At 38.9% G+C, this 19,912-nt stretch overlaps 1 protein-coding gene across 1 annotated transcript in view; it reads left to right on the top strand.

Annotated features, from left to right (window-relative positions):
- Positions 1-19,912, top strand: part of EPHA3 (EPH receptor A3) — a 214,504-nt gene that overhangs the window by 168,984 nt on the left and 25,608 nt on the right. The window contains exons 10-13 of the mRNA XM_010567654.1: positions 1,285-1,410; positions 7,932-8,117; positions 13,514-13,575; positions 15,898-16,107. Coding sequence (XP_010565956.1) covers positions 1,285-1,410; positions 7,932-8,117; positions 13,514-13,575; positions 15,898-16,107 — 584 coding nt within the window. The remainder of the gene's footprint in view (positions 1-1,284; positions 1,411-7,931; positions 8,118-13,513; positions 13,576-15,897; positions 16,108-19,912) is intronic.

Genomic DNA, 19,912 nt, shown 5'->3' with positions numbered 1-19,912 from the left:
TGCATTGTTTTCGAGGCAATTAGCTTGGGAACTCAGTTTTATCATTTCTTTGTCAATTCTGAGGCCAATAAATCTCCATAAAATTGATTTTTTTTTTCCATGTACACTTGGGATTGTTTGACAAAACAATGGTGTGCTCTAACTAATGGTCCAAAGGTATTTTTTCCCATCTGTGTAACCCCAGCAAAAAAGGTTTAACTATTCTAGCAGTCAACAAATTGATGCAGTATAATAATGCCAAGCTGGAAAGGATATTCCTGAGTGGGTTAAGGCAGTGTTTGTAGGAGGAGCTAGCATTTTTTACAAGACTGACTGGTACAGTTAGGAGAAGCTAGAATACATGTCCAGGAATGCAAGTTTTGTGTCAGAAGCAGAAAACTTCAAGCTGGATGTAACGGTTATTTCACTTTTTGTTAACAAAACATCTTTGTGTTCTAGAATTAATACAGAGGCAGGCATGCATGCAAGGTACCGGGTGCAAGCACAAGCAAGCAGAGCCTTGAGCTGGGAAAGGGGAATAAGGCTATGCTTTGCCTTCAGCATCTTTGCTGGAGAGAAAGGCTGGGAATGATAATATGTTCTTCCCACCCCTAGTCCTGCTGGAGGAAAAGATGTGGAGAGCTTGAAACTGCCCTTAAAATCATTCAGTCATTTGAACTAGTGCTTGCCCTGGAAAAACAGAACAATCCCTGGCCAGGAAACTGTAGAGGGGGATAAAATAATGGCATGGATGTTAGGGTAACTGAGCACTAGAACCAGACTAATATTAAGAACAACTGGCTGCCATCCTTGTACGTACTAGGAGAGGGATTGAGGCAGAGGTGCATTTGTTCATGTATAATTTTTTCTTATGCATCTTGTTGGAGGACTCGGAAAGAAAAAGTTTGAGTTAATGTGCTCTCCTTAATATATTCCTAAGAACTTTTCAGGTTGACTGTAGCATCACACATTTTATTCCTTGCCTCTTTGTTGTGATCTTGAAAGGCACGATATAAGGCAGGAAGCTGGGAGGGGTGGGTAGTATTTTAATGTTTGAAAAGTTGTTAAATATGGCAAGTGCAGATATTTTTAAAATTGGTTTTCAGACTTCTGTGCAATAACTACATTAATGTCTCTGGTTTCACTCTATGTTAAGATTCCTGAAGACCCGTCAAAAGCAGTTGATTTGAAGAAGCAGTATACCTTTTTCATCTATTGAATTGGTTTCTATTGTCTCATGAGCTTTCTTTAGAAGCATTAATTAAGTCTAAGTAACATTTTCTCTCTGAATTTGTTTCTACACAGTAAAACTCCCAGGCCTGAGAACTTACGTAGATCCACATACATATGAGGATCCCAATCAAGCTGTGCATGAGTTTGCCAAGGAACTAGATGCTTCTAATATATCCATCGATAAAGTGGTTGGAGCAGGTAATGACCATCAGATATATTGAACTAAAGGTAGTTTTTTGCTGTATGCTGTTTCACATCTTTGGGTTTATACTTGTGACTGGAAAGAAAATGTTCTAAAGTCTTCAAATCAGTAGGTCATATTTACAGCTGACTTCAGTGCATATGAAAAGTTAAGGGCCACACGGTTCCATTTTTTTTCCCCAAAGAAAGCAGATCGCAAGACAGTTTTTCAAAGGACACCCATTAGCCCACACTTGGACACAGCACTGCTGGGAGTGAAAAGAGAGTTCAGCTTCACTTCTATGTTCCTCTTTAAAATCTGTCAGCACAGAGAATGGTATCAACTGTGAAGATGTTTTCTTTTTTTCCCTTAAAAGGACTGTTGATTATTATGCCTTGAGTGAAACCACAAACTCATTTCATACCAGTCACCACGCATCCATCAGACTGCAATGACCTTTGGTCATCGGATTGATTTTGGTCACTGCTTTGGATTTGAATTATCGATTTAGGAGGAAGGGGTTGTCTGTCTGATAACTGATTGTATGAGCCATACAGACGCCATAGATTGTTGGGTTTACAGAAGACAAACTGTTGAAATGAACAGATTTTGTAGCAGAGGAGCCAGATTACAGAAAGTCTCGTCTCACTGAGTTGTCCGTGTTGCAATGCACCATGTAGTTCCTGACTGGATGTGTGCTTGCTCTTTGAAGTGAAGTGGCAGATTGTCTCATCGAGTCAGAATATCATGAAGTGTTAGCTTTCCTGCTAAATTAAAGCATTTGTGAGAGTACTATTGATTTTTAATCCATTGAAAATTACTGGTTCTTTTGTTATTGATTTTTTGCTTCTCTCTAAATTTACCATTTGAATTAAAATCATGAGATGTGAGAGAGACAGACTTCTAGTGCACAGAAAAAGATTTTCATTTGGAAAAAAATGTAGAACCAAGCTACGGTACTCAGTGCATCTCCTGAATCACCCAGTAAAAAGAAACAGTTTTCATCCTCTCTTACTGCAGCTACTCAACTGCTTGTATGAAGTTAGGTTATTATCTGCAAAGGTAGAATTCTTGTTCCTTGCTGGTTTTAATTTTGCCCCACAAGAGTGCACTGTTCTCCATCATCTTCAGTCAAGGCAGCAAAGCTCTGCTTACTGCATATAATGGAGAATTAATATGGGGATAGAGAAGGGGGATACTGAAAAGCTAAGTTCAAGAGCAGTATGTTTCCTTATAAGACTTCCAGGGGCCTTCGTTCATAAATGTAAGCTTTCTAAACTTGGCCTTTATGCGGTATATGAATCTAGAAAACAAATTCATAAGAAGCAATGATATGTCATATTTTATAGCTCGTTGTTCTGACCTATTTTTAATCAGAATGCAATGAGAGGTAAACCAAAATTTGCCAAATATGGCCTCTGAAAATGGAGAAAGAGTTTTCTGAGAGGCTTCAAAAAAGGAATATGTCCTAAAAGAGTCAGGTGGTATTAAAAATAAGTCCCTTTGCTCCACTCCACATCAGTGAAAGTGACAGTAGGTTCTGCAGGTCCTCTACATTGAAGCTTGGACTCAAGATATAATAAAGCCATTTGTTGGAGGCCATGACTCAGATTCATGTAGCCTAAACTACATACGGCATTACAGTCAGCATTTCCTATTAACAATTGCCAGAGGTGCCAACAGGAAGAACCAGACAGGGACGAACAGATGAAAATCAGGCTGTAGAGTGCTGGGAGCTTCCAAAATGCATTCATAGCATCACTTTACACTGCTGTCATGTTCAGCACGTGGTAGCTTTTGCATTTGGAGTGAGTGCCTCCGAGGCTGCTTTTGCAGGAACACTTCTGTCCTCCCTAAAAGCAGAAAGGCATTTCCTGTCTCTTACTTGAGTCAATGACTTATTTGAGTGAATGACTTAGTCCTTTCCTGCCCTTCTCCTTTACAAATGCAAGTGTGAACGAAATTATAAAAAGACTGTGATTTGAGAAGAAGGGATTCATTTAACAGCATTGAAGTGTGACGTAAGTAATGAGACCTTCAAGTCAGGCAAGTAATCTTGATATTTGGAGGTACTTTTCCAAGTAGTTTTTCACAGCTTTAGCCAGAAGTCTCTGAGAATAGAAGGCAGTTTACATAGCTTTGAAAACCTACCCAAATGCAATAAGGAAATACTCTTATCCAAAAGAACCTCAAGAAAAACACAAGGGATTTTAGTGGGAGGCTAAGCATAAGAAAATTGAGGTCAGGAGCCACTTTTTCAGATTTTTCTTTACAGTAATTCTTTCTTTTAAAACAACTCACTTGTTTTTATGGATCCAGTTCAGCAAACCACTTAAGAAGTTTGAATCCAATTGGACAGCAAGAGAATGCTACAGAAAGTACTTTCTTGCTTTGGGGTAGATTTAAGTATATGCTTTGCTGAACATGAAAGCAAGCATTTGCTTTTCTTTCAAAGTTTAAACATACTTGTAGCACAACATCTTGTTGATCAAAGTGTTTCTAAAATTTAGGGGCTACCTTTCCATGAACTTACTGTGAAGGTTTGCAGTGTCTCAGTAAGAGCTTGTAGAACCTTGCTAGAGGTTCACGAGGTTTATGAAACATTCAGCTTAGGTGCCTCTCCAGCTCCGAGGGAGTTCTGTGCACAGCAGTACAATCATGATTTAAAGCACAGCAAAGTAAAGGGAGTAGCTAATTTCACAGAGTCATCTTTTACTTGTCCCCTGGGTCTAAATGCACAGCAAATGCCATTCACTGATGCACTAAGCAGCCTATTTAAAAAAGAAATTAAGATAAGATCTCCCGAAGAGAGATTTTTATACCATGAACAGCCCTCCTAATAGTATCTGTTTGCTTTCCACATGTAAATAGACATATCAGTCTGCAGGGCAGGTTATACAATGTTTATGTGTGTAGCATAATTAAAAATAAACACTTCAGAAAGGCTTTACGTGAAAAGCCATCAACCTCATCTCTTAAAATCAGTGCCAGGTTTTCCACCTTCCAACTTGAACACAAGTCCTTATTCCTCCTGAACAATCCATGATGAGATCTAGTCCATTTCTTACTGGGACCATATAATAATGATCTGCAGGAAAAAGATGTAGTGTAACTGCATGTCACTATGGGTGTTGACCAGATAGACTTACGTAGCATCCATACTGTCCTGTATATGAAAGAACCAAAGGTTAACATAGTTGGGCTGCCCAGTGAGCTTTCTCCAGTGAAAACATTTTCCAAGAAAACCCATTTTATATTCATGGACAACAGTAAGCTCCATTGCTATAAAGGGTCCAACTTCTAGTCTCTTGCAGCATCCACTGGCCTCAAGGCACTTGAGGAGTCCAATTAATCACCCAGGTTCTAAATTGTGCAGCCATGGCTAAATTGGACTGTGTTGATGGATATTACCCATAACCTTTTCCTTCCCAAAAGTCAAACAAATATCAGATATACAATTCTGGTCAGAAGTGAAGGATTGATTGCTGGTCTGCTTGCTGAAATCATAGCTATAGTCTCCATTGACAGTAACTGAACAATACTTTTAAGAGGTTAGCTTGTTATAGCTTTTTGGGCCATTAAAACATAGAGAAAAGGGAATACAAAGCTGGACATTACAAGATTTAGTTCAAGCACTTTTTTTGCTTCCTTCTGTTTTCAAGATGTGCTTTGGTCTTCCTCTTTGTGGTGCTCTGACAGTATTGAGCTGGGGTTAGTATTTGAACTGAAGCCGTGTTTGTGCTTCGTAAAGTATACTAGTCATTTTGGCTTGCAGAGGTTGAATATTTTTAATTGAGAAGTCTGAACGGAACTCAACACCCATTAGTTACTAGTAATAGGTTTTACAGTTCATTTTCTGAGCTGCTTCCTGTCTTGGCAGCCTGAAATACAAATAATGTTAGAAACAATGGGTGTAATGTAAGTGCTATTTTAGTAATATATATGTATACAAGGGTATACCCTGTTTTTAATTTTTTTAGTTATTGAATTAATAGCACGGTACCATGACTTGTTAAGGGAGAAGCTGCTGCCCGAGCATTCGCGCACCAATCAAGGAGTCACCCACGCACACGCACCACCCCAGGCTTTAACTGCTGGGTCCGGAGTCCCTTCACAGCGGGCGACTCCAGTGAGCCGATGGGTGCCCCTTCTGACTCCTCACACACACACTCGCCCTCGGGTGCTGCTTCTTCCCTCCGGCTCCACCCTAGGTTGTCATTGCCCTATGACACATTTGTTCAGTTTGTTTGGTTAAACTGGCTGTCTAAAAGAGAAACTTCAGAAAATAAAGCTGAGAAGTGACCTCTGGAGGTCATTCAGTCCACACCTTTGCCCCAAACAAAACTTGTTAGGTACCATTCTTGACAGATGCTTATTCTTTACAATTTCTAAGATAAAAGAGTTTATAGCCTTCCTAAAAAAATCTTTTGTACTGTCCAAGTGTCCTTACTGTTAGAATTTTTTTCCTGATCTGACCTTTATTGTAATTTGCAACTATTTGGTTTGCCTTTTATGTATAGAAAATGGAGTCGGTGTCCATCTTATTTATAACCATAATTTTGATAAGCCAAAACTATTGTCATGTCTCTCTTCTCATTCCTTGCTGTATATAAATAACACCAAATCCTTGAGCTTTGAACTTGAACACACAACCCTGACTTTTAAGATTCTGGTCATTGTTATTACTCCCTTTATCATTCCTGAACTGCAGTGCCACAGGTGGGATATGGACTCTAATGCCCGCCATGCTGGTGGCAAGTTGATGAAAGAATAATTTCAATTTGCACATAAATGGGCTGAATGTAACATCTGAAATGTATCCCATGTGGTATCATATCTGAAGTCAATGGTGAATGGCTGTCAATCCATAACATGTTTCTGAGCATTAAATCTATGAAGAGCAACATGATTTAAATTTGCCTATTAAAATATGTGGGGTTTGGTAATTTTTAGTTTTCACAGATGTTGCTTAATGTAAACAATCAGCTGCAGAGATAAAGAAAGAATCATTGTGGGCAAGTGAGCTCCAAGAGCCTTTGCTCTTTAGAGGCGTAGTAATGCTATTGCATTTAGGATTATTACACGTTAAGTTGGGAAAAGGTCATATGTCAGCAGTATAATCACTCTTTCCGTGATGTTTCACTCACAAATAAAAACAAAATTCCCAGTTTGCATAAAAATGATGCCACCTAGATTTAGATTTTTAGGGTTTGTTTGTTTCCAAGTCAAACTTTCTATACAAGGCCACACGACAAAATATGGATATGAAGGGTTATTTATATTTAGATCTCATGTATGTTGACAAAAGAACCTGAATAGGCATGTATTATTGAAAAAAGAGTGTTAAAGCCCTCCAATAACACTCTCTAGTTTCTTGAAAGAAAAAAACCCCACACAACAAAACACAAAACAGAACACCTTTCTTTTCTTCTCTGTTCAGTAAAGTTTTTTCCTTGTCTCTAAATATAAATAATCATATAGTGCAATTCTTGTCATCATGTTTTTTGTATATTTTATCCATTCTCTGTTTTTATTGTATTTTTCATTATTTCAATTATTTTGTCATTAAAACAAGGAGACAAAAAGTTGCTACTGTAATTTTAACTGGCATGTTGTAAGTGCAGTTTATTATATCATATGAAATCTAAGATGGGGTGTTGTATAACTGAGAATCAAACGTCAGTTGCTGCTCAAATGTTTTTTAAGATACTGAAACTTCCTTATATGCTTTCTGTAATCAGTAGTTAAATACAGAAATTTTCAAGTGAGTATTTTCTTCCAGCAATTTTTCAACATATTTAATACTTGCTCATTTGAATGCTAAGATAATCTTCCCTGTGCACTCTTCTTGGATGTTACATAGCAAAGGAAAAACCACATTGTATAAAAGTAAACATGCAGTGATATCTGCTGTTTCCTGTTTAGGGATCTCAGACAATATACGGTGGGCAAAATATTAATGGTGGACTATCAGGTTCCATAGCCCCATAGTGACAGTATATATTTGCATGATTAGATCAATCTGAATAATGATTGAACAAAGACAATCTGTATGGCTTTCTTTTTTCTTTGTAGCTGTGTAGATAAATTCTTTTGTTAAGAATTATCTTGCTACTTTAATTGAAATAAGTAAAATAATTGGGAATTGGACTATGTCTGGTAGAAATGAAGAGTATAATGTTCACAAGGATGCATGACTATTCTGATACTTCTGTGTTAATCAGTTAGCCCTCCTACTATTGTCTCAAAGTGCAACAACTGAAACAAAAAGGGGATTTTCTGGTGACATTTATGCATTCCTCTGCTCTGCAGTCATCTGGATATGCAGTGTAAATAAGGGACATTGTCCAATTTGACAGCTGGAGAACCCAAGCATGGAAATGTTAAGTAGTTGTCTGAAGGCCTCCTTTGGAGCTCCGGTCTGTGGCCCACCAGTAAACATCACACTTCAGGGACTTTTGCTGAACGCTAAGTCTTCTTTCTTAAATCCCTGTGAAATAACTACATTTCGTCTTTTGTCATTTTTCCACTTTTTTAGGGGAATTTGGAGAAGTGTGCAGTGGGCGCCTAAAGCTGCCGTCTAAAAAGGAAATTTCAGTGGCTATCAAAACCCTGAAAGTTGGCTACACAGAAAAACAGAGAAGGGACTTCCTGGGAGAAGCAAGCATCATGGGACAGTTTGACCACCCTAATATCATTCGATTAGAGGGAGTCGTCACTAAAAGTAAGATATGACGGGGGCATCTGTTTTGCATGGGAAGTGTCAGCGGAAGTGTCCCTTCCAACCTCAAGTATTCTGCGATATTTGCTGATCTTTCAAGGAAGAGCAAAAGCAAGTAAAAAAACTGAACCATCCATGTTTACACTCCGCAAACCCTTCCAGAAATGTTTATGTTACAACCCTGTCAATATGTACCAAATATCCTTCAAAAGTGAAACAGCAGAAACACATAGCTTGGCTTTTGCAATGTATATTGTATTTCCTCAAAAGCAGGAAAAAAGTTACCCATGTGAAAGCACCAGCTAAACCCATGCTGATGGATCCAATGAAGAATGGTGTCGGAGGCAATTGCCCGCAGTGCAGCTGCAGGACCTTCACTGTCTTGCTGCTCTCAGGCTGCTGAGAACTTAGAAACAAGACCCTGGGTTGATGAGCTGGGAAAAAGTGGGGAATAAAAATAGTATGCTTGAAAAAAATACAGAGAACATGGAGAAAAAGGAGCATTTCTGAAGGACACTGCAGCTCAGTAATAAACTGGAAGTTTTAATAAACTCCAGAGCTACAAATTGCTACCAAGTGGCCAGGAGGCACTTCCTGATAATCTGTTAGGAGTCATGGAGTCTGATGTCATAAGGTTTCCTAATTGCACTGAAGCAGTATGTTCTGCTTTCAAGTAAATCATCAGATTTTATTATTAGCACAAATTAATGAACAACCTACCTGGCTACAGCAACTGATACGAGTAAATTAATAAGTCCAAATTTTCTCCTACATGGTTTTTGTGCAGGGAAAATATTCCATGTGATATTCAGTATGTACCAGTATGAGGCATTTTAAAGATCCTGATCCTCCAGAATTTATACCTCTTAGTAAAAATCTCAAAAATAAAAATTGGGGGCTTTAAGCTGTCAGTAGTAAAATTGATTTTATTTCTTTGATAATATATATTTACTAATCAACATTTGCTAAGTCTGCCTTTGCGTGTTTTTGTTATGGGTTTGGTTTTTGGGTTGTTTTTTTTTTTTGTTAAAGCATATTTTTGTCTATGTTCATGATAATAAATCACCTTCTCTTTTTGAGACAAAAAAAGTAATTGAAACCTCCATCCACATGCGGTACCTTCCTGGAAAAGTAACATATTTGAAGAACCCTCTCCAGCTCCACTTTTGTTAAGATAACAGCAAGTTGTAACAGGCATTCCTGAACGGTGGTGTCACTTTTAGAGCTCCTACCCATCTTTCCCGTGGCAGCCACGGTAGCCTCCTCAAAACCACCCAGATCCTGCATGCTCTTCTCCTTATGAGCAGCTGATGGGATTTGGTGCTGGTGATGCTGCCTCATTTAGGCAAGTTCTGGCTTTCATTGCTTGTGCTGCTGATTGTCCTCTACCTTGAGGTAGAAAGGCAGAAATAGTTGGTAGTAGAAGAGAGAGGTTGCATGAAGTACCAAAACTGGCTTGTTCTGCAAGACGTAAATTCAGAGACTTCAGCTACACTTCCTAAATTGCCATTGCAGCATAAGGTGATAAATTTAATGAGTAGTTATTAAGTGGGAGATCAACAAGATTTTATATGAAGTATTCTTGAAAATATTTCAGGAATGCTCTGAGATTTTTCAGGGGAGTCGAAAAAATTGGTAGGGTATTTCCTAGTTCATCCTAGAGCACTGCTGGCAAAGCAGCTCCTTGCCATTTCAGTGAACTGCTTGGAATGTGCTGAGGACATTTCCAGTTTAACTGGGTAGAAGTATACCGAATACATTGCTGTTAAGTAGATGGTTTTAAGGAATCTTTTTTAAAAATTGTGTGATTCAAGGTTTCACAAACATAGAGAAGTATGAAAGAATTTCATAGCTTACTGCAACAAATTATATGAAATACAAAAACCACAAGAATGTGTCTAAAAATAACTAGTGAAAGGTATGTAAAACCCTGTATGTTATGAAGAGACATAATTACAATAATAATGCTTTCTCTAGGTGTGATTCATGAAAGTCTGTTTTGCTGATTTAAATAACAAAGAAGTTATTCTTCAGCTTAGGTCTCGCAGTCCCATTAGGAAAGGGCTGCCAGGTCTGCCTGTATAAATCCAAGTTATCTCTTGCTTTTTAATGACACACACTCTGTACATTCAGAGTAAGATTTGCAGTCCCAAAATTACTTGAAACACCAGCATCAGTCTGTACACAGCTGAGCTAAAATCTATTTTGTTACATTTTGTATTCCTGTGGCACTTGAGAAAATAATTTAATTGCTGTGCACACAGGAATTTGTGCATTGCTTTTGAATGTGCATTACTAATTCTGTCTGTATTCTGTATAAGTGACTATTAGTAAGTTTGCTACTCAGCTGTATTCACAGCAGACTGCTGTCTGTTTCGGGGGGGTTGGGAGTGCCAGCTGCCTATCACGGTATGAGAGAGCAAGCTCTGAATATTCCCAGCTGAAGTCAATAAAAGCCTCAGGGATACAACACCCTCTCCAGATAGCTTGAATACAAGAGTTGAGAAAACTGCTCTGAACCTATTTGTATCCATTTTACTGGGTAAAATTATATGGCATAAATGCAAGTAAAGATAATAATTTAATTTCTTTAACATTCTGTAGGGTGATAGAAGGACAAGAAGGCTGTGGGGTTTGGGTTTTTTTAAACCAAACCAATATAGTGTAATAACAAATTAGCAAGTGCTCATATTTTTTAATGATAGCTATTAAATCACACTCAAAAGCGTTAGTTTATGTACAGTCAGTAGAGAGCCCGTGGAGTATTTGCTGGATCACTCTCAGTACAGGTAATGCATGATAAACAGGCAATACAATCTTTTCTTCATTAACCAAATTCTTTTTGACAGGCGGCCCTTAGCTATGATCTAGCTTTTCATACTAAGCAGATCTCTGAAGCAACTCCTAATAACTGCAGTTGTCACAATCCCTACAACAGGACCATTTGGTATGAGAGGTTCTCAAGCTGGGGTGGCTCTGGTTTGCCAGTGGGACAACCCACTGGCAGTACGAAGGAGGTGCACCCACCAGATAAGACTTCAGTCCTTTGCTCCAGCGCACAGTTGTTGCCCTGCTTCACATTGATTTCTGTTCTGCCTTTTCCTGCCGCGACACCGGTCTCCTGGGCACGCTGTAGGCAGTAGTCTTAATAACCAGCGCACATGTTCTGCCTAGTTTACTAATAATTTACAGCAATTTGTAGCCTGTTAGTATAATAAATTTCGGCAACACTGTTGACACAAGTTGTTATCGTGTATAAACGGCTGTGCTTTGATAAATGAATGCAGAATGTTCTTTTAAAAGTGCACCGTGTTGCTTCAGAGCATATGCTTCTTATTATGGACATATTTCCAACTGAACAAGAATGAAACCCTGCACTTGGGGATTTCTGCGTATGGGTGAGCAAGGCAGGAAGATGCTCTCAATAATTTGAAAAACATATCTTCTTACTCTAATTTCAGTCTTCTGATGTGTCATAAATTTGACTGAGTTTATACAGAAACCAGGCAACTGTCTCCTGGTTTCAAAGTACGTGGATTTATTGTAGAAATTTTTGGATAGCCCTACTGGTGTGCTGCCCTTTACTTGAAAGATCCAGCAGCGTTTTCTCCGTATTATCAGAAATGCCTTTGGTTAATGTTATACACACGGTGTAAGTTAGGTACTTTTCCTTGCACTGCATATTTCTTGGTAACAAGAGTAAGGAAGCAACAGAAATCATTTTGAGGTTTTACATCATTAGGTCTTTTATCTGTACTATATCCTATATAATTCAAGATTAATGTTTTGGATAAAGAGTTTGTTCCTACTAGTTAATGGATGACAGAGTCGATTACCCATTAGCGTGATTCCCACAGTATAACACATCATTTGCACAGCAGAAAGAAAATATTTTAACCTATTAATCCATGCAAAGAGGACAAAGGATTTTCTTTTTATTATATTAAACTCATTCTTTGTAATCAATATTTCTCTTCTAAGAATTTCTATTTGGTAGAAGTTGTATTTTCTGAAAAACAAAAAAAGAAGTTGTTACCATTTACTTTGCTTTTTTAATGGCTTTCTTGCTTTTAATTATACTGGGTACCTCTTTCAAGCCTCATGCTGTTTAATTTTAAAAGCTAAAATATCACCGTGCCTGCTATACAATATGCAGGCCTTTGTCATGCTTTTATGGTCAGATGCCTTCCTGTATTATATGTGAAATAATAATTCATCTCTTTAAATAACTTCATGCTCTTACCCACCTCTCACTCTACCACAAAGAGAAAATAAACAAAGCTTTAGAAAATATTATGAAATAATAAAATCCATATGATGGTAAAATATTAGCAGGGCAATGACCTTTGTCTGGAAACTTCACCGTCATCACATTAATTTTTGCATTTATTTCTCTCCAACATGTCAGAGTTGCATATGAAATCTTGGTTATGTTACAAAAATACCTTAGGGTAGAAAGAATGGTTTCACAAACTGATCTGAATCTGCACATACAAGTTTTGAAAGATATTAGAGGCTTTTCAAGGATGCAGGGCTGTTTTTTCAGAGCATGCTGCTGCCCCGTGGATGCAGCGTGTTTGGCTCCCAGCTAAGGCGTGCTTGGCAGGAGGGGAGGTTCGTGTTATCGGCAATCCCGCCACAGAGGGAGGCAGGACTGCCTGGAAAGAGGGCTAACCCCCAACAGTGGAAGGTGGCTGTGTTACAGCTCTGCTTCTCTTTCCAATGCCCTGTATTACTTTTATTCTGCACTTTCCCTTCCATCTCTATCCCCACCCCAACGTTTTCCTCAGCTTATACTAGGAAAATACTGAAGCTCTACTATTTAAATGCATTGTAAATGCCCTCCTGAGGGAGAGGATTTTGCTATTGCCTCCATGTAAACTATTTGATCTCTCCTTTACCGTAGTATCTGAGGAACATACTGACTGTGCCTACGTGGTAGAGCACCGCTCCACAGTCCTTGCACCTCCGTTGTGCAGACCAGGGCACCTCTGGAGAGAAACTGCAGCTCCCTCCCAGAGGGGGCCTGGGGACAAATACATGCCAGAATACACCTACTTCATTGCATAAATTCAGCGATTATGTGAATGATCATATTCAGCAGTGATGGATAAGACACCGTATACTGAATGCACAGGATGCTTCACTTTGTTTCTTGGGACTTGAGCTGTTAAAAATCGTATCAGTATATGCTGAAATGACTGTTATTTCTGTTGATGTCAGTGAAATCACAATTATGTTGTGGACAGAGCTGGTTTTGCCCATGCATCTTTTGCTTTCTTTCTAAATGTAAAATTATCCTTGGGATTTGGAAGATTTGGGCACATTTCTGAAATGCCTGTTTTTACTGATCATTATGTATTCCTTTTAAATGCCTGACCCCTGTAATATATTTGCAGGTAAACCAGTTATGATTGTTACTGAATATATGGAAAATGGTTCCTTGGACAGCTTCCTACGGGTAAGTGCAATAGAGAACTACGTGGTGCAAGACTGGCTCTTGTTCTGAATTTGTCATGAATTTGCTGCCACTGTACGCTAATCCATCATCAGCTCTTGTTGCTTGATATTTCATTATTTCCATCCGGGTTTGTGTGCATTGTGATGTGCTCAGAAAGCCAGGTAGGTGTCTCCTAGTCCATTTTGACTGCTTGCAGCAAGTATTATTCCAAAATGAAGAACACTTTTGTTTTATTAGTATGTCACATCAATAAAAAAAAACAAACTAAAACAAAACAGCATTCTGGCACACAAAAATGGAAATTGTTTTTCTGAGGGCTGAATTATTACCGTAACGCAGTTGTGCTTATTGGTTGGCAGCCTGTATGTCTTACCAAGCAATTGCAAAAGTGAACAGATTTGTGGAAATTTTATCAGTAAACCAATAGTATTGAGCCAAGAGCCGTTTCCCTAAATATGAAAAGTTTAGGGAATAACCCCATGCCTGAGGGTGTTTGAAATGTTTTGCTAGCAAACTTTATTGGCCTATTTTCTTTCCCCAATCTTAGACATACTAATACTGTTGTTGATTTATCTTTGTTTTCTGTCAAAGTTGGTAGTGAGCCTAAAAAAATGTGAACGCTCCCTGTGTCACCAAGATTTACTTGTGGCAAAACAAGAAGTACAGCAGAAATGAAATCCCATCTGAGGGGAAACACTAGTTTAATTTTAATTTGTTAGGGCAAACTCAGCCATGGATGGGAGACTGCTTTGGTTCTGCCACAGTTGAATGACATTATCCCCCAAATTCATAACACTCAACTAGATGTTTAACCCCGAAAAGGGATATATCGTCAACCTTGGTTTCAGTATGTACTATATATGTTATGATGTTCACTGGAGCATGTAAAGTATGTATAAATAATGTGTCAGTATTTCTGAATGAAATATATCTGTACTGAACTATACACATATTGTTTAGGCTGAAAATCCTTGAAGAAAGCTCTGAGGAAAGGAGAATAATTTCTGACTGTACAAAACAGTTGTTCAGCTTGTTCGTTCATTTGAGTGTGGGGTTTGGGGGGGGGGGGTTACTACTGTTTTGTGGAAACATAGATAAGAACCTTGTGACTCATTAATATCACAGGCAACTCAGGCCATGTAACCCTTTTTATAAATGTCTTTTAAAACTAGTTAGTTTCCTTTCCCCATTGCCATTGAAAGGCTCTGAATGTCTCATTCCTTTCATGGTTAGAAACCTTCTGATTTCTAGCTAAATCTTTTGCAGGGTCTATATAGATCCTCTTGTGTTGGGTCTAGTTAAAGAAGGTTTCATAACAGGGAACTGTTGAGGGTCTTCCGTAATAATGAATTTCTTCGTGAGGGGGAATACTGAGAGGCTATTTAAGCATCCACTGTGACATATATTTGTCTCATGTTTACAGTGCTAATATTGCCCCTAAGTATATTAATCAAAAATGAAATGAATGCAATCAGTCTTGCAGACTGATTCATGTGAGCTCACCCCACATGGCAGAGCCAGCTCCCATGTATTTAATAAAATTCTGGAAGAAGCAGCAGGAAGAGCTGGAGAGCTGCCCATGATGATACATTTACAGCACTGGGGGATCCATTTGAGAGCAGCACTAGGACGTCCTGTTGTCCTGTCCTCTATGTATCCGTTTATCAATATCAAAGCTAGATGTTAACAAACAGCACTAGTAAGAGCTGGGAGATTTGAAACATGTGTCTAGAAGTAGACAATTAGAAATATATGCAACTATTCGTTTCTAAGCTAAGTCACAATGTGTTTAGGTGATTTTTGTGTTCCTGAAGTTGAAAATTTTGAGGAATGAGTTTAAATTTAATGGAATTTGAAAGCCACTGAATCAGATCAGCATTTGCTTTTGTTAAAAAAATGCTTGTGTAATAGAAAGCTTTCATTAGTCCATTGGGTCAGGCTGGGATTTTCATTAACAATTCCTATGGCCTTTCAGGGAAGTTGAGCAGCTCTTTCCCTAATGTCCTGACACTCCAGTCTCATGAATACACACAACTTAGATTTACGTACTGCTTTCACACAGGTCCCATCTAGGAAATTAAAATTCTGATGACAGCAAGGATGGGGAAAATGCATTTTTATCTGAATTGAAAATCTGTCGCCTTCCCTTGGCTGATTGGGAGATTATCCTCCGCAGATCAAAGTAGTTCCATGTGTGGCATTTAAATCGTGACCCCTGACTCACGAGCTGTTCAGCTGAGGAGCTTCCAGGGTCTTTATCAAAAATTCTGTGCAAGGAGGAACATGTCATTTCAGAGATTGTTCATTTCAAATGTTTTCCAGAAACATGATGCCCAGTTCACAGTCATCCAGCTAGTAGGCATGCTTCGAGGGATCGCATCTGGCATGAAATATTTGTCAGATATGGGTTACGTCCATCGAGATCTAGCTGCTCGTAATATCCTCATCAATAGTAACTTGGTATGCAAAGTCTCAGATTTTGGTCTCTCTCGTGTACTGGAAGATGACCCAGAAGCTGCTTACACCACAAGGGTGAGTTTCTGTGTTTGTTTATCCTTTTAAAATTCTTGTTGGTTGTGGCAAAGTTAAACTGAAATCTGAGGGAGTCCCTAAGGCTTATACTCTGTATTGCAGAGACCATCCAGTCTTGCATGCCCAGACATGTTCAATAAACCATATGCTTATCACAGCTATTTTTTAATCCATGTCTCAGAGAAGATAAAAGGCAAAAAAATATGGTTTCTGTTGGTAGATTATTTTTCTTAAAGTATGCAAAATTCATGGTTCAGTTTCTTTCTGCTGGGTGTGTAAAGGAGTGAATACCACAATTAAGGCCTCAGTTGATTTGGCACACAATAACGTAAGACTTCATGTGTGCCTTGAGCAGGTTTTGTTACACTGCTGATTTAGCTCCCACCCGCTAAAAAAAATCCTACCCAGCAATAATTTGTCTGAGTGGAGCATACCAATATCACTGTTCTGCAAGGGTGTATCAGTTATACCTGCTGTTGTACCCTTAACTGAGTAAAAACTTGAGTAAAACAACAAAAAAAGATATCTTGCTTAATAATGTAATAAGCCTCCTGTACTTTCTCCTTCTTACATCATATATACAAAGTGGTACCTGTCTTTTGGAGATGTAATGATATCAAGGAGGAGACTTACTTCTGACTGTTTTGTCCTGAGATAGAGAAGCTTTTAGCAGATTGGGGACTGCCCATAGTGTCAGCTGCTGCTTGTTTCTTTTCTGGATTTCATCCTGCTTGAAAAGTGTACCTGGAAGCTACACTGTTGACTTAGAGCCTTAGCAAAGCCACAGTGTCTTCTAAATACAGCTTTGCTGCACATCTTGTTCTCAGTTGAATAAGACTTCTGTTTTATTGTGGAAACCTTGAAGGCATATATTTAGCTTTGTGTATGTAGTTATTACACTGGGATGTCTGGTTGTTGACTTTGATCCTATTGCAAGTGGATTTTATTAACTTCAGAAAAAATGGCATTCATATCCCGTATCTTAGGTGAAATTTGCAGTGATGCCTAGTAATCGTCGCCACTTCACTGTACAAACCCGATTAGAGTAGAATGTAACAGCAAAATCTTAATGTGGGTTTTCTAGGGCTTCCTTCATTCCTGATCACTGACAGGAGCAATTAATTATTGTGGTAGTTGTGCATGCTATCTTCTTCTTGATTGAAATAAAATAACATGTGACAAATGAGTAAAGAAAACCTAGCTGTTTTCTTAAACATTATATATACATTATATACACATACATTAATAGATATGTATTTATCAATCGTACCTTCATAACTTACCAGGCATAAAGACTCTATTTTTCACTTGACCTTTCAGTGCTTTCTTTGACCTCTGATAAGCTTTGGCATGTTGTTAGAAATATGCAGTATATACCACTTCAGAAAACTGTCTGCAGAGATCTCTCATAGTTAATGTAAAGAGACATTAGTAGGAGAAAGCAGTTTTCATGCTCAGTATAGGTTCAGCATTCATAAGTAAATATTAATATAATGCAAGAGTTCCTCGAGAGCAAATTGTCTGTAGTTCAGCCAGAGGTGTATTGCCATGTCAGATATGCTTGTCTGCCCTCTTCTTAAAAACTCCTGTGAAAGTAATGGGTGTTACTGTCCCTGAGGTAAACAGTTTTAGGTATAGTATTTATCTAGTCTCATATTTAACCTGCCTCCCCCAGGATGTACTTTTGCAAGCTAAGGCAATTACTCTGTGTCCCAACACCACTTCCCATAGGCAGGTGATCTATCTCCCCTTTAAAGCAGCTGCTTACATGCATGGAGATTGCTGTCATCTTCACGCGCATCCCTCCATTCTTTTATTTTTTAAGCAATTTTTCCAAACTTACTGTTATCGCTAGTCTCCTTCAGATTCTTTTCAACTTAACTACATTTTCCTTAAACGTGAAGCCCAAAACGAGATACTAATCCCCAGCACCAAGCATAGCATATTTGTCTCATTATTCTTACACATGCCCTTTCTGTTAATATCTCCACGGATGAGAAGTCTCTATTCCTCTTCCCACCCCCAGCATGGTTGGCTCGTGCTCTTCTGCTTAGACACATACCTCTGCCAGGTTTTGAAGTTCAATTGTCTTATTCCAAAAATCATCTGGGCATGCAAACTAATCTATAATTTAGTAATGGCATTTTGTGTACTCGCATTAAGAGCAGAAGATACCTTTAAGTCCTAGTTAACTTAGATGAAAAGGTTGTATAGGGAGGAAAAATTAGCTCCCCATCAAACTGCATAGCACACAGCTTTATAAGGGAAGCACACTTCCCTGAAAATGGAGAGTACATCAGTGACTTATATCTGCGGGTGTCTAGGACAAACCAAGGCGTCGGTGTTTCTGGCCAGTGTTACATGTGAATTTCCTATGGCCAACTGCAGTGTTGATTTTTTTTTTCTTCCTCTCCTTCTGCCACCTATTTTCTAAGCCTACCTGCCTATTTACATTTAGGTAGTGAAATCAGATGGAAAGAAACTATTTTGTGAAGTGTAATCATCTGTGTTCAGTAAACTCCATCTGGCCTTTATGGTGTATATGCAAACTGCTGCAGGAAGATGCTCAGATAATTAAAACCTTCAAATACAACCTAGGACAAATCTGATTTCCTTCAAAAGTAGTTGTTGAATATACCTCTGCCCCATCTTGACTCTGAGAGAAAGACAAGGCTATCTGCTCTTCATCTTTTTGCTCAAGTTTCCTTTGAAGTGAATCTTGTATACATGTCCAGGTAGTGTGTCCCTGGAGTGTATTTGATCCTCAGCTTAAAAAACTGGGGAGCACAAGTGTGAATCAGATCTGCAGTCCACTGGTGGAAAGCTGGTCAGTTCATGTTCCTGCTGCTTAGTCATATCTCAAAACACGGGACCATTTCGTAGGCTACTCCTAGTGCGTTTTGCAAGCACTAATTCTAGAGTTATGGAATTGTAGAATAGTTTGGGTTGGAAGGGAACTTTAAAGGTCATCTAGTCCAACCCCCCTGCAATGAGCAGGGACATCTTCCACTAGATCACGTTGCTCAGAGCCCCACACAACCTGGCCTTGAATGTTTCCAGAGATGGGGCATCCACCACCACCTCTCTGGGCAACCTGTTCCAGTGTTTCACCACCCTCATTGTAAAACATTTCTTCCTTATATCTAGTCTGAATCTACCCTCTGTTAGTTTAAAACCATTACCCCTTGTCCTATTGGTACTGGCCCTACCAAAAAGTCTCTCTCTGTCTTTCTTATAAGCCCCCTTTAAGTACTGAAAGGCTGCAATAAGGTCTCTGTGGAGCCTTCTCTTCTCCAGGCTGAACAACCCCAACTCTCTCAGCCTTTCCTCATAGGAGAGGTGTTCTACCCCTCTAATAGTTTTTGTGGCCCTCCTCTGGACCTGCTCCAGCAGGTCCATGTCTTTCATGCGCTGAGGACCCCAGAACTGGACACAGTACTGCAGGTGGGGTCTCACCAGAGCACAGCAAAGGGGCAGAATCACCTCCCTCGACCTGCTGGCCAAGCTTCTCTTGATGCAGCCCAGGATACAGCTGGCTTTCTGGGCTGTGAAAGTACATTGGCAGCTCATTTCCAGCTTTTCATCCACCAGTACCCCCCATATGACAAAACCAAGACAAAAATAGTGCCACTTTTTAAAATAATGGCATCATCCCAAACAATTTCATGCCCTTACAACTAAAGGATGAAAACTACTCAGTAAGATCTTTCAAAAGAGGCATCCAAATTATATTATGTTATTAAATCCAAATTATAACCGCAATTCCAAACATTCAAACAGTAAAGAGTGCATATTATATTAATGG

This window comes from Haliaeetus leucocephalus, unplaced genomic scaffold (assembly GCF_000737465.1).
Source record: "Haliaeetus leucocephalus isolate CR32 unplaced genomic scaffold, Haliaeetus_leucocephalus-4.0 Scaffold228, whole genome shotgun sequence".
NCBI lineage: Eukaryota > Metazoa > Chordata > Aves > Accipitriformes > Accipitridae > Haliaeetus > Haliaeetus leucocephalus.
The sequence above is the reverse complement of the archived record's forward strand: the minus strand, read 5'-3'. Positions and strand labels throughout refer to the sequence as shown.